This window comes from Lissotriton helveticus, chromosome 7 (genome assembly GCF_964261635.1).
Source record: "Lissotriton helveticus chromosome 7, aLisHel1.1, whole genome shotgun sequence".
Lineage (NCBI taxonomy): Eukaryota > Metazoa > Chordata > Amphibia > Caudata > Salamandridae > Lissotriton > Lissotriton helveticus.
This window is the reverse complement of record NC_136068.1, coordinates 392,344,961-392,360,973: the sequence shown is the minus strand read 5'-3', so window position 1 is coordinate 392,360,973 and position 16,013 is coordinate 392,344,961. Positions and strand designations below refer to the sequence as shown.

General features: G+C 43.9%; 1 protein-coding gene across 1 annotated transcript in view; it reads left to right on the top strand.

Annotated features, from left to right (window-relative positions):
• Nucleotides 1-16,013, top strand: part of SLA2 (Src like adaptor 2) — a 291,725-nt gene that overhangs the window by 177,732 nt on the left and 97,980 nt on the right. The window contains exon 5 of the mRNA XM_078650513.1: nucleotides 9,700-9,803. Within this exon, the coding sequence (XP_078506639.1) occupies nucleotides 9,700-9,803 (104 nt within the window). The remainder of the gene's footprint in view (nucleotides 1-9,699; nucleotides 9,804-16,013) is intronic.

The window sequence follows — 16,013 nt, the reverse complement described above, 5'->3', positions numbered from 1 at the left end:
CGGAGGCATCCAGTAATTTCCCGCCACCACTAGTTCCGACCAAGCTACGTCACAAACCGACCGCAGCTGATATTTTTATTTCGTCCTATCTGGACGACACAGTCCCTGAATATGCAGATCCTGTTCGCGCTCCGCCAGTCCCTGTAAATCAGGCACATCCTGCTCCTCCAGACACCGGGGCACCCCATGCAGTACCTGCTACGGTACCCCCGGTCCAGCCAGCATTTCAATTTCCCGCTCCACCACGAAGAATATCAGTCGACGATTCTAGTCTAGGGGCCGCAGGAGGAGGTCCTCCTCAAACCCCGCCGCCACGCAAGCGTTTATCAGCACTCGAATTACATGCTCAAGCATCACAGCGTACTCCCAAGAGTAATAAGTCTGTTGCAGAAATCAGGCAAGCCCTTGGCGAATGTGCCTATGACCCAGTCCCAGGCGAGAATAATATGGTTTTATATTCAGTACGCGTAAGGAGGGTGACCGAGTATCTAGTCACCCTACCCAATATGAAAGAAGATCTAGACAGAATATATCGTTTCATCCGTACAGGGGATGATCCAGAAAGTATTAGTGATGCCATGTCTCAAAGGAAAGCTGAGATCCAGCGTATGATATTAAAGTTTTTAATTAACTGTCTAATAAGAGAACAAGATTACCCGTCTAAAGATCAGGCCGAAATGAAAATCCTGACAAAGTGGAGTGATAATATAGCCGAGGGTAAGCACAATACCATTAGTGCCATGGAGAGTATGTACAAGAAAATCCGTAGAGAAATAATAAAGATACACGAACAACGTAAAGCAGCACAAGTAAGCGAGAAAGAAAGTAACTCTGATACTGAAGAGGTAGAGGACGAGAATCCCGCCAGAATAGCGTATGTAGGAAAATCTAGATTTCCAGATCGCCATTTACGCCTAGAACACAAGTCAATTTTCCATCATTCAGTACCAGAACAAGGTTCCCTAGAACAAGTATTCCAAGCTACCGATCACATTCTGAAATCACGAATCGGTTACAGTGAGTTAAGTACCATGCATGAACAGGAACTAGCCCGATCAGCAGTCCGATGGATTACTGATTCTACCACTTTTCTAGACGAAATAGTGGCACAAATGTTTCTGAAATTGCCCCCAGCCGAGCAGCGACTGGTGGGTATGTATATGATCCAGCACCTCATTACTCTGTATGAGGGTCAGCACTCTGATCCAGGTCCGTTACACGATATCCTGAACGAGTTACTCCAGTATAGATGGAAAGGTCTAGGTACCGACTTAATTAGTGTCATTCTAGAACAGCGTCACAAATATAGAACGTTTTTGAACCCGCATTTTGTTCATGTCTCACCCCCAGAAAGTAAACCATTTTACATGGAAAGACAGAACCCGTTACGAGAAGTACATCCAGTTAAGACAGAGGACGGTGAAATGCAACGAGTGTTTGTTTACACCCCGATTACAAAGATGGAACTCCTCGAAATGAAGAAATTAATTCCCTGTCATGACAAAGATCCAGCAGGGTTCCATAGAGAATTAAAAGACATGCTCCGTATGGGAGAATACACTTACCCAGATATCATTAAAATGTTAAAGGTCCTGTTGCCCGCAGGGGTGTATGAAAAGCTAAAGGAAAAAGAATGGGAGGTGGGAGAGAAAAAGATCGATTGGGCAGTTCTAGAAGCTGAAGACAAGGCACGAGTACCAGGTACTGGTCTAGGAGAGAAATGTAAAGAATTACCAGAATTATTAATACAAATTTTACCCAGATTATTGACAACTAGAAAAGAAGACTGGGATGCAATCTCAGCCTGTAAACAGAAACAAGAGGAAGATATTAGTGATTTTTATTCTAGGTTTGAAAAATGTTTTAGCATCAATAGTGGCCTCAAGACAAGTAGTGAGTCATACCCTCACCTTTTTGTTACTAAATTAGTCGAGAATTCAAGCCCACAAGTTAAAAATCGAGTTTTGAAAGTCGAAAGCACCTGGCAAGCTAATACTCCGTCCCAGATGCTCCAGATGCTCCAGTACCACCAGAATAGAATCAGGGAAGAGCAAGAACACGAGAGAAAACGTATGAAAGACACGAAAATGAAAGTACTAGTTGCACAATCTGTTCCTCAAGACAGTCAGAAGAGGGGTTCGAATCAAGCCAGTCATCCTGCAGCTCCCGTTAAAGGGAACTGCAATTATTGTAAACAGCCAGGTCATTTTATAAACGAGTGTACAGTTCTGAAACACAACATAGCTACCGGTAAGACTAAGGAAAGACCACGTCCGCCTAGACAAGAGCAAGTTTCACAGATTCCTCAGCCACAGAATGCACAACAGATAGTTACAGTACCGCAGCCTATCGCTGCAACACAGCATGTTACATCGCAGATGTACCAGTATGCACAGTCTGAGTATCCAGAGTACCAGCAGTAGTTATGAAACAGCCTAGAGAGGGAGGTAGGCTTGCCTCTCATCGAGATACCTGTAGATCAAGAAGGTCCCTATGTTCACAGTCAAGTATTAGGGAAAGACAGAAAGTTTTTGATTGATACAGGGGCAAGTAGGACCACAATTAGTCATGCCGAAGTTCCAGGGGCTCCGCTCTCAGGCTCAAGAAATGTTTCCCTTGGATTTTCAGGAAAACCCATTATAAATGAAATATCAAAGCCAGTTACTCTAGAAGTAGGTCCATTGTCCCGTACTACTGATCTGTTACTTACTAAGTCATGTCCAGAAAACCTATTGGGCATTAAAACACTGAAAGAGTTAGGTGCAGTTATATGCTGTTCCCCAGAAGGAATACGATTGTTCCTACGTGACTTCAAGGGTCACTATGTATTACGAGATTTTGATTCAAGACTGTCTAATGTTCCACAGCATTTATGGGCGCAAGGTCCAACTGATGTAGGTTACATGCAAATCACACCCTATCGTGTGACTCTCAAGCCAGGTGTAGTGTTACCACGAATCAGACAGTACAGATTGCCACCCGAGGCTGTAGCAGCCTTATCCAAAATTATTGACGAGCTCATCGCTCAAGGAGTGGTTGTAGAAACTGACTCCAACGTATGCAATTCTCCGATCATTCCAGTTATGAAACGTACTGATCCAAATGCACCCCCAGTATATCGATTAGTGATCGACCTACGAGAGCTTAATAAATGTATTATTCCGCAGTATCCAGTTGTCCCAGACATCTCTTCCCTATTGACAGCCATTGATTCCGAAGCCACGTTCTTCACTGTCATAGACCTCAAGAACGCATTTTTCAGTGTTCCTATTCATCCAGACAGCCAGTTCCTTTTCGGATTCTGTTTAAATGGAAGGAGCTATATGTTTACACGCGCTCCTCAAGGTTTCACAGAAAGTCCTAGTATTTACAGTCAAGCACTTAAGAGACAACTAGACAACATTCACATGCCAACTGACACTGCCCTGCTCCAGTATGTCGATGATCTACTGATCACAGCCCGTTCTGAACGTGCTTGCGAGCAAGCATCCCTTACAGTCTTGTATTTCCTAGCCGAGATGGGGCACAAGGTGTCCCCTTCTAAACTTCAATTCTGTGTCCAGCAAGTGGTCTACTTAGGACACTTACTGTCCAAGAGGGGTAGGCAGTTGACACCAGACCGTATCCAGTTAATAGCGAGTCTTCCTCAGCCCAAGACCCAGAAGGAGGTACGTGCTTTTATCGGCCTCACTTCTTACTGCAGACAATGGATTCCTCAGTATGCATTTCTAGCCAAGCCACTGATACAGTTAATGACACAGGAGGCAGCCGTATCGACTGTCCTCCCTTGGACATCTGAACATACACTTAGTTTCAATGAGTTAAAGAAAGCTTTATGTCAAGCTCCAGTTCTAGCCACACCGAACTACAGTAAGCCTTTTACACTTTTCGTTACTGAACGTGAAGGTACAGCATTATCTGTTCTCACACAAGATCAAGCAGGACAATACAAGCCCTGTGCTTATTTTTCTAGCACACTAGATCCAGTCGCCCAGGCTTTACCTGCGTGCCTCAAGTCAGTTGCAGCCACAGCACTAGCTATCAGACAAAGTGATTCCATAGTTTTAGGACACTCTCTGACAGTACAAGTTCCACATTCTGTGGAAGTTCTTCTGAACCGAACACAAACTCAGCACTTGACAATTGCACGTTTAACAGGTTATGAATTGACACTGTTCCAGCCACACATAGAAATCAGACGCTGCAACATTTTAAATCCTGCTACACTGTTACCATCAGTTACTTCGAATCCTGACCCACATGACTGTGTGGAAGTAGTTAACATTACGACAAAGCCAAGACAAGATCTGACAGATACTCCGTTACCAGACCCCGACCTGACACTTTATGTGGATGGTTCATGTATGAGAACTAGTACAGGAGAACTAGTAGCCGCGTATGCAGTGACTACTGACACTAAAGTTATTGAGACACACCGTATTGATACTCTGTCCGCTCAAGCAGCAGAGCTAGTTGCTCTGACACAAGCCTGCATACACGCCAAGAACCTGAAAGTTAATGTTTACACAGATTCACGCTACGCATTTGGAGTTGTACACGACTTCGGAGTGCTCTGGCAGGAGAGAGGTTTCATGACTTCTCATGGAACCAAGATTCAGCATGGTCTCCTTGTTCAAGCTCTGTTAGATGCCATACATTTACCGACATCCATTGCTATCATGAAATGCAAAGCACATACGAAAGTCACTGACATTATTTCCCAAGGTAATGATCTAGCAGATCGCACAGCCAAGCTTACAGCACAGACTCTAGACATTCCAGTTAACATGACACACACTCCAGATCCGACTACATGCATGACAGTTAAGGACCCTACTCAAGATGTCATAGATATCCAGTTACATGCTACTCCCGAAGAAATCAAGAAATGGTCCGAACAAGGAGGGGTCCAGACAGATCAAGGATGGTTAACGAAGGGTAGAGCCACATGGTTTCTCCCCGACTCTATGGTTCAAGTCATTATTAATACCGCACATAGTCCAGCACATTTAGGGGAAAAAGCCATGTTAGACAGTATCCAGAACATTTGGTTCAACAAGCATTTACGAGCTGCAGCTAAGCAGAAAGTCCGTACCTGTATGATATGTTGTCAGTTTAATCCAGGTAAAAGTGTCCCGGTGGAACAAGGTGGTTTCCAGCCCCCTGACCACCCTTTTGAAGTCCTCCAGATGGATTATATTCAGATGGAGCGATGTCGAGGTTTCAAGTATGTCCTTGTAGTTGTATGCGCTTTGTCCAGGTGGACAGAAGCATATCCAGTCCCAGATTACACAGCCGCGACCACTGCCAAGCAGTTGGTTCGTGAGTTCTTCCCCCGTTATGGACTCCCTAGAGTCGTATATTCTGATAACGGCCAGCCATTCTCATCTGAACTCATGAAGCATGTTTCCCTTTTGTTAGGGTACCAGTGGAAGTTCCATTGTGTACGCCATCCTGAAGCAGCCGGTCTCGTAGAGAGACATAACCAGACTCTGAAAATCCGAATTGCCAAAGTATGTAAAGAAAAAGGTGTGGACTGGCTAGTAGCTCTACCAGTCGCTTTATTTTATATGCGCATGGTCGCACATTCCAGATCAGGTCTGTCCCCGTACGAGGTCGTTTTCGGCCGCCCCCCTAATATGTGGGGTACTCCTAGACCCCGAAGTATTACCGATGTTTCAAGTAATATGCTGACAGATTACCTAGCTTCCTTGATGTCTGCCCTCAACTCATGTCGTTCACAGGTTGCCGCCGCATTTCCAGACAATACCGAGGTGGCACCGCATGAAATCGTTCCAGGATCCATGGTGATGGTGAGGAACTTTGACAGATCAAGTCCGCTGGAGCCTCGATGGAAAGAGCCCCGACAGGTCCTCCTCACTACCCGTACAGCCGTGAAGTTGGAAGGACGCAAAGGCTGGGTACACCTTTCTCATGTCAAACTTTTTAATGGACTGAAACCCGTCTTAAAGAACATTTCCCAGGATTCAAAGGATTGCCAGAATATTGTTCTCAAGGACTGTCCCGCAAAAGACATTGCTACAACCCCTCCCCTGTTAGAGAAAACTCCGCAGCAGGAGTATAAACAGAAATTAAGGTCTAGTAAAATGAGTCAGTCAGTTTGATTGTCTAAGTCCTCCCCTAGGTGAAACGGTTAGACTGTTTCTGACATGTATAAAATAGACCCCCATAGTGAGAGAGTTAGTCAAAACTCAATCCGATGTATCGTTTTTTTATGTTTCATATTGTTTTCCAGCCTTATGATTTCCTGCACCAGTTATGCATTTTACCTATGTTTCCCAGTTTCACATGTAAATAAGTCTGCTAATGCTACAGTAGAGCACACGTTTAGTGATCTGCCCCCTCATGAACTGTCTTACCGCCTCGCCATGCGAAATAACTCATTTATCCGCATGTTACATTACTCACACCAGACCAGCAATACCACTAATTGTTGGGTGTGTGGTCGACTCCCCCCTTTCCAGACACCGAAGGGAGTTCTGCCACTTTTTCCTTATCCATTCTCACATAATGGTTCGTGTGGAGCGTGGTCCACGTTGACGTCATCCTCAACAGATATGTCTTTTCTTAACAGTACATGTTTCCCAGACAAGCAAGGTCTCCCTCACCGAACAGGTTTAGATCTAGAAAATGAAGTGTATAATTTAGGTAATTATTCGTCGAATTTCATGGTCTTGAATGTTCAGTCTGATACTACTCCAGACTTACCTGCTATTTCAGTACTACCAGTCAAAGGCGAATTATGTGTCCGAAATAATGGTTCCATACATGTAGGACATAGTGAATGTACTACTATTGTCAAGTATAGTGACAGTGGGAAATCTATTTTCAAAGCTTCACGTCATTCATATTTTATTTGTGGTCAAACCGCATATATTCGTCTGCCCCTCGATTGGGAGGGAACCTGTTACATTGCCTTCCTACTGCCACCAGTTTTCCTAGCCCCACCTGATTATCATAGAAATACACATCTAGTACACGTTAGACATAGAAGGGAGTCCCCAATTGTCGATTATACTGAAACCACTCTAGAACAATATACCGATTTCAATAAAGGTTTCTTCTTCTTTATAGGACCTATCCAGAATAGTAAACTAATCCGTAGATTAACCAGAACCCTTGAAGCTGTGGTAAATGAGACTGCCTCTGCTCTAGGTAACCTAACCGAAGAGCAATCTGCTATGAGATTTGTCGTTTTGCAAAATCGTCTCGTCCTTGACGTCATACTGGCCGATAGGGGCGGGGCCTGTAGAGTCATCGGATCTAGTTGCTGCATTTTCATTCCAAATAACGCGCCGTCTGTTTATTCAGCTATAACCAGACTCCATAAAATTGCCCATCTGATACACCAAGATCCAGGCACCTGGACATGGTCCGGTTGGTTCTGGAATATAATTTCCGCATGGGGATGGAAAATATTGTCCTTTCTAGGTATTGCAGTAGCGATCATATTCAGCTGCTGCCTCTGTATACAATGTGGCCCTGCGATTTGCGGCATTTGTGCTACCTCTTGTATTCCTAGTCCCAAGCCCAGTTCTAAATCCCGTTCCAGGATAATTCGAGACGAGCAAATGATACTGTATGAAATGATAGATGGTATCATGAATATTGATGTTTCCTGATGGAAACGTAGTGACAAGGAGGGAATGTGGAAAAGTAAATTTTGTCATGTTCTGTGTCCCTACGCGTCATCCATCATATGTTATGTGTGCATGATTAAATATGCATATGCATTCCCCATGTCTGATTAATGACGCAATTACAGTTGTGTCCCCCTCTAGTATGCCAGTTTCCAGTCCTCGTGAATAATACGAATATCAGGCCTATGTAAAGCTACGTTGCCACGTTTCTCAGTGTGCACGTTATTCCATTATAAAGTCCCCGTTTCTAGGCCTCAAAAGGGCCCGGACACCAGATTCAGCTCCTGTCTCCTGAAGCCTCGCTGAGGAGGGATACAGCCCCCACCTGTATCCTCGACCCTTCACTTACTTCCTGCCTCGCAGTGCCCGGCCCAGCCTGGCTCAGTCTCTGAGTCTGCCAAGAATATGTTATAGTTCCAGTTATCAGTTCAGTCCTCCTTCTCTGCATTCCTAAGCTACTGAACTGCATCAATAGTTTCCGTCATTGTCTAGCCTTCACGTCTCCACGTTAGAGAAATACTGCATTTAATGGTCATTTCATATTCTTCATATTCTTCATCACGCACTACATGTAGAATAATGCATGGTCCAGTCTTAGAATCAAGTTAGCCTTTCCCCTCCTAACTTCTAGTTCATATCAACATGTTCCCTAAACATCAGATACTAGATACTGTTTAGGTACATGTCGCCCTGACTCTCCAGACTTCAGTCTCTGCTCCTAGCACAGAGTTCATAGCCCCCAGCTTCTCCTAGTGATACGTCATTGCTAGTTTGCGCGCACCATCAGGTTAGAGGTCCCGGCTCCTCAGGTAGCCCCCTCCATGGTTTCCGCCCCATTCATGACATATCCTGTTACGTCTGCACCACATGTCTATGTATACGCCCAGTTACACCTACTTTTGCCTTTATCTTTCGCGACTGCTACGCGTCACACCTATTGCTCCACCCACTGCTACGCCTACTGCAATGTAATGCTATGTGTTTGCGTTATGTATATATGCTCATGTATTGTTATTAAAAGCCAGCGCGCTCATCCCAGATCCAGCCCCAGCAGCTGCTGGGCCCTGTCATCCTATTCCCATGCAGGTTGTCCTGTTCCTGTCCTTATGCTGTATTAAACCTGCAAAACTCCTACTACCTCGAATCTTGACTCTTATTTATTGAGCTATCTGTTATGATATACGTCTAGTCAAAAAGAGAGGTATTATTTATTTATTTACCACAGTGTGGTTGCTTTTTGCTGTTCTTTTCTTTGCCAAAGCGCCGGGATGCTCCTTTGGAGTTGCCGTGCGCTATAAAAGAATTAAAAAAAAAAAAAAAAAAAAAAATTTGCGAGAATTTAAGCCCTTGGCATTGTAAATGACAATGCCTTTTATTTATGTTTAAACCAAAACATAAATCAAAAGCATTGTGGTTTACAATGCCAACAGCTCAAACATCTTAAATACGACACCTATTGCATTGCAGATGCATGTTGTTTTTTTGTTTTTGCGCTGTGTACCTTAAAATTCAATCAAAATAGTTGAACACACACGAAGAAAACAAATCAGAACTCAATTATAATAATTACAGCTGTGTTCTGAGTTCTCACATCACGAATGCTTGCTGCCAGATCCAGCAGCCGAGGATAAAGGCAGGGTAGGTCACTGAGCATAATTCTAGCGGAACAAAAATGAAATGTGGCTTCTCTTTCTTCCTGCTCTGTTTTTGTAGCTGCAGAGTGCCAACCAGAAATCAGATACTTCTGGTAACATGTTCATTTTTTGCACTTCTTAGACAATTATAGAAAACAGTGGCGGCTCCTCGAGGGAGTGCTGCGTGGCGGTGGGGTGGGGTGAGGTGGGGTGGGGCGGGGTGGGGGAGGGACAGGGTGGGGGTAGTAAACTCCAGCATACGGAGTTAAGTAAATAAATAAATAAAACAATTTACATTGCGTGCGATGCAACGCCAATCCGAAGCCTCCGGTCCTGTAATAGAATCACCATTCCATTTTCTCTTCTGCTGGGTTTTAACACAATTCTTTTTTTTTTCTTAAAAGTTGGCTGTACGAAGGCATAAGCCGTGAAAAAGCAGAGGAGTTGTTGCTGTTCGACTGCAACCATGGGGGTGCGTTCATGATTCGTGAAAGTCAAACGCGGAAAGGTAAAAAGAATAGTCTTATTTTTTAGTAAAAGCCAAATAAAATAGGTAATATTTGTTCTAAGGATTGTTTGTCCTTGGCTTTATTTTCAATAGTAATAGAAGACTACTTTTGGGTTTGTTGTGTCTGCAGCGCAGAATTATAGAATACAAATGCCGCGAGGCCATTTTTTGACAGAGCAAAATTAAGAGACAATTGCACTAAGCCACAAGAAAAACGAACTTTATGGGCTACTATCGCACTACAGGGTTTAATGCGGGTTTTGGTGTTGGAATGTGTGACATAGGCAAAGGAGATGCTTTTTCTAATCGTGTTTTTGCTTGAAAGATAGTTGGATGCAGAAAGCAGAAAACTGTAAATGTTTGCTAGGATCAGAGCACGAGCCCCCCTTTCCCTCTACCTACATATAAAAGGCCATCACGACTACATTTCCGTTTTTCTCACCTGTCTACTGGATGCATGGAAAGGTTATTCGTCATGCTTCATCTTTGTGTGCAATTTTTCGGTTTTTGCTTTCCTGGAAAGGGCATTTCTTCAGCCTTCGCCACGCACTTCATTAAAGACCAACTATGATCAGGTAAAGCAATACTGATCATTGTAGTTGTGATTGAATAGGTAAATTCGTCTCTCATATTCCTTCGATAACATCAGATATCTGCAACCGGAGTCTGTCCAGTAGCGAGCCATACAACAAGTGTCAATATCATGTGCACAAATATGCCCACGGCTCTGATATCCCTGCAGAATTTCCAATTATATTACCACCTGTGGGTTTAATGAAATTGAAATAGGTTCTTATAGCGGTTCCACTTCTGGTGAGGGATGTCTCCAACAGTGGCCACTGAAAAGTTGAGTGGAGACCATCCTTCACTCATATTGTGTATTTCATTTTGTGTTTTCTCTAGAAAGCAGTAGTAAAAGTAATGTAACTATGGTACAGTAGCCCACTAGATGGACAGATCTTGTTTTGGTACATATTTACAAAAATATTCACTTCTGTGTGACTGTCAGATCCCGCTTGGGGGTTACGGGACAAGCAGGGACTGCTGGACCTCAGTTGTGGAGGTTGGAGGCATTTGCCTCTGATGGCTTGGCAAACTGGTCCAAGTACAACCTGTTTAGGACTTGACTCTCAGTGGTAGTGATGGAGAGCAGTTCCAGACCTCTTAAAGAGGGGGTTTGGGGATCCTTCAAGCTCAGAACTTAACAAACACACAGCAGCGCAATAACATATTGTCCAACCCAATCTTTTACTTTGTTTTATACAGGCAGAAAACTCAATACTACACAAGACAGGCAACAGATACGCATGCTTCGCCATTAGGGGCAACTGTGTACAGGTCGGATGTTCAGATCCTGTTTGAGCAGGTATCAAGCACAGGAGCAAATTACCGTTTTTTTACTAGTTTATGAACGAAATTCATTTAGTTGTCCCCACAAGTTATTTTCTCACCACAACAGAGTCGGTCAGTGTGTTGTGTAGGAAGCTAGGACCCTAGTGTAATTTTCCCGATTCATGCCCATATATAGGTATAAATTACCCGATCCTTATATAGGCATAGAAATCATTACCATATTTAGACTGAGCCTGTGCAGCCCAAATACGTCATGGCTACTTTCACTAAGTTCCGAGAATCAACACCGATTTCTTAGAAAAACCCGCCTTCAGCAGCTAGGGACTACCCCTCTCCTGAATACTAATTTATCTAGGAAATCATGGAGTTTTCAAAGAACGGAGTCTTTGAATGACGTTTTTATGTCCAATCATACGTCAAACTCGGCACCTTCAAGGTATAAATATGCCTACATTTGCCCAGACAAACACACAGTGGTTTGAAGCAGATCGACTAACTACTTGCCTGACGCCCTGCAGCAGCAAGTGTCGAAGGAAGCCGTCCCTCCAGCTGACGCACTGAGAGATGCTGTCTTTCCTCCTGCCGAGAAATCCAGCTCCAGTGTTTCCAGGCTACCCTTGTGGGTTGCTGGGAAATCGAGTCCTGAGAGAGAGATACAAGACCTCCTTCATTCTAAAACCAAGGTACGGAGCTGATTAGACCCTTAAGACAATTCCTGGAATAGATTCTTGGCAAGGAATACTAAACTTAGGCTACACCTCACTTACTTCTTCCCTTGTACTAGACTTAGACTTAGGTTAGGTACACCGGGGTAGGCGTATTTTAGAAGCACCAGTTGAGTACTTTTAGTCATTATTTTATCACTGTATGTATCTTAGGTATTTTATGGCTTAGAAACCATATCATGCCTTTACAGTACTACTTTATACTTATCGTATTATATGCCTTGTACTTTATAACCAGTATTACAATTGTAGCAGTACATTTCTTATGCTCGGGAAAGAAGACTGTTCAATAAATACTTTTTATTGAAAACGCCCATCTGTCTATTTTCTCAGCACCTCTGGTGAAACGAAGCATGCACGATTGACTTTGTAAAATAGTTATCTATTGTTTCCGTGACTCTAGAGATTGATTTCTTATTCTTGGGAAACAAAGTTGCCATGTTTATGCGGTTGTCAGAAACTAATCCCTTCTTGTGAATTCGAGAAAGTTTCTAGTGACCTCTGAGCTAGCTAGCACTCACAATTAAGTCTAATAGATTCGGTAGAGACCTAGTCGACCTCAGTCCTACGTTAAAACTACAGGATATATTATTCCAATGCGCAGAGCCTATTGGGAATATAGGAACTACACTACATGGCGTCCAATGTTTGGTAAGGCGATAATTTAACGCTAGATACTAGAGTAACTCAGTTGTGCTTTTCACACAGACCCCTTTTTCCCGTAAAATACTCCAATAGACGTCTGGAGTGGGTGAAAGGATAATATCCGCAAAAACTGAGTAGGACGAAAAATCCTATGTATTCGTTTTTTGGTTTGTTCAACGTTGAAGGATACAGTGTTCCAAAATATTGTGCACCTAATCTTTGTTTCCTTGAAACTTGTTCTGCAAACTCTTCAGTCAGTAAAATAATGATTACTGACGAAGAATTAACTGCAGCTCAAGCAGTTTTAGAAGACAGAAATCTCCTACAGAATGACCCGGATGCTACAATCATCCCGGTAAATGTAAGAAAAACTATAACTTACAAACTCATAAATAATGGAGTATCATCGAGAGGTGGTAAAGTAATATTTGTTATAGAGGCACATGAATATCGGTAGACAGAAGTGTTCTATTCATGGATTCACTTTCCTCCAGCAGATGGAGGGACACACGAGTTCCACTACTACAAAGTAAAGGAACCTCCAATGGAATACGTTCCTTACGAGGACGTTGAAATTCCATTAACTTACCAAGAGCATCAGCTCTGGTTTAAAGGCGCCCTACAACATGAAAATCACATAACCAGGCTCGGTCCACTAGGTAGACCAGGAGCGACATGGACGGTACTAGCCAGCTATACACCACATCCTGACATTGAAAATATGACAGGTCCAGAAATGTTAGTACAGCTAAAACAGTTAATTAAAATACATAGACAATTGGTTCAATATGTCATGCAGACCTTAACAGTCCAACCTACTGTGAGGATTCCACAGCACACCCCTCACCAGGGGAACACAAACAAAATCACACCACAGACTATACAGTCAGTCATTGGTAAATTGCCCGCAAAAAAAGAACAAATTCCGTTCTGGTTAGCTCAAAAAAATTACTCAACTTGAGGCAGTATTCCCTGATAGTACACCAAATGAGAAACACAGGATTCTGACAATCTGTTTACCAATGGGGATAGCACCACATGTGGAGGACTGTGACACTTGGGGTACAGTCTTTGCTTCAATCTTCACAAAAACACATGGTGTTCCGTCCATGGCGGTAATACCAGACGTTCTGAGACAGATTCAAAATGAATACGGACCAGAACCTGCCTTAAATCTTGGTATGAAATTACAGGTCTCGGTTATACTATTAGCCAACATTAAAGGTGAAGCAGCATCCGTGGCAATCAGCCAAAAGCTAAAAGAAACAGATATAACAGATCAACCATATAAGCTTGCAAGAATTATTGAAAAATCTTATGAAGAACTAGGTAGAGATAGTTTGGGTGGGGAACCATTAATACCCCAACTAACAGAAAATCCTGAAAAGATTTTTATTAAAAATAATCTCACTACCCCTAAAAAGAAGTGGGAAAATACTAAACAGACACTTTCTAAAGAGAAGCGTTCTCAGTCCAGAGGAAGATCTCCCCATCGGGGAGGTAGGTCTCCTCAACGGGAGCACTCTGAAAAAAGATATACCCTCAGAAATAGGGATAATTTGAGAAAACCTGATAGATATCAAGATACTGATACACGTTCCTCTTGTACCTTTCAGACTTCCTCGCAGAAATCCGAGAGGAGAGGACGATCAGAACAAAAAGAAGATTACGTGAAGTCCAAAGACGAACAGCACGTTCCTAAAAATAGGAAAACTCAATTCACCAAGAAGAAGGTAGCAAGCGTAAAGATCAGACATGCCGAGGATCTTGAGGACACAACTCAAGAACGGGGAGTGGGCCCAGACAATGCTAGACAGTGCAGCAGAAGTGACTATAGCTCACAGGATCCTGAAGGATCATCTGGAGACATTGGACTTGAATGAATGCATTCAAGTTGAAACTGCCGACACCAGGGTTAGTGTACCCCACAAGTTATATGAAATAACACTCCGGATGGAGGGGGACATACCAAGAAAAATAAAAGCACTCTTTTGGGAGAAGCTATCTAAGGGTTATGACATTCTTCTATCTGAACAAGACTGGCCACCTGAATTTGTCAGGGAGTGCCCACATGGCGAAGAGATAATTATGCCAGCCTTCTCAAATCATATTCCTATTCATAAAAAATACACCTATGCCAGAAAATGGGCTGTGGCCCACGCTCCAGCATTATATAAAATCATGTGAGATGGGATGAGGACTCTCCTCACCATAAAATCCAGTTAAAAAATCAGCCTACTGCACAGAGGCAGTATCCAGTTAAGCAAGAAGCTAAAAAACAAGTCAGGGAGATTTTAAATCAACTTGAATACCAAGGGGTGATTGAAACATGCTCCTCGTTTCCTGTCTCCAAACCAGACAATTCATATAGTCTAGTTTTTGATTACAGGCACTTAAACTCCTGTTGCAAAACATTTGCAGTACAAAATGCACACAGTGCAGCACTGATGAATAACATTGTGCGTAAAAAATATAAAACCACATTAGATATTTCGAATGGGTTTTTCTGTCAAAACAATGCACCTGAAAGCAGGCATTTGACCGCTTTCTCAATTATGGGGACACAAGGACAATTTTGCCGTCTCCCCCAAGGATTCAAGAATAGTCCAGGGTTATTTTCAGCCAGAGTAACAGAGTTACTACAAATGTACGATGATGAGGCATTATCTTATGTCGATGACATCTATCTTACAGACGATGATTTGGACGTGCACTTGAAAAGAGTGAACACCATAATACTTGGGTTTGCTTCTAAAGGTTACAAATTAAATTTTAAGAAATCACGAATTGCCCATCTCAACGTCCTATTCTTAGGATACGAATTATTAAGTGAAGGCAAAAGCCTTGGGGGAGAACCTGATTCGAGCGGGCCACCAGACTTACCCGCAATGTTGCACCAGTCGTCCCTGGGTTCCTGATGCTGTTGGGCTCCCTGCTGCCGCCAGCAACATCCCGCAGCCGCAGTAGGGGAGACCACAGCTCCCAGGCAGCACAGCGACTGCCCCGCTCACTGCCACGCATTTCGCACGCCGGGAGGCGCTTAAACATTGGAGGCTCCTTCTAAGGAGCGGGGGAGAACCTGATTCGAGCGGGGCCACCAGAGTTACCCGCAACGCTGCACCAGTCGTCCCTGGGTTCCTGACGCTGTTGGGATCCCTGCCGACGCCAGCAACATCCCGCGGCCACAGTGGGGGAGACCACAGCTCCCAGGCAGCACAGCGACTGCCCTGCCCACTGCCACGCATTCCGCGCGCCCGGAGGAGCTTAAACATCGGAGGCTCCTTCTAAGGAGCGGGGGAGAACATGATTCGAGCGGGGCCACCAGACTTACCCGCAACGCTGCACCAGTTGTCCCTGGGTTCCTGACGCTGTTGGGCTCCCTGCCGCCGCCAGCAACATCCCGCAGCTGCAGTGGGGGAGACCACAGCTCCCAGGCAGCACAGCGACTGCCCCGCCCACTGCCACGCATTCCGCGCCCCCGGAGGCG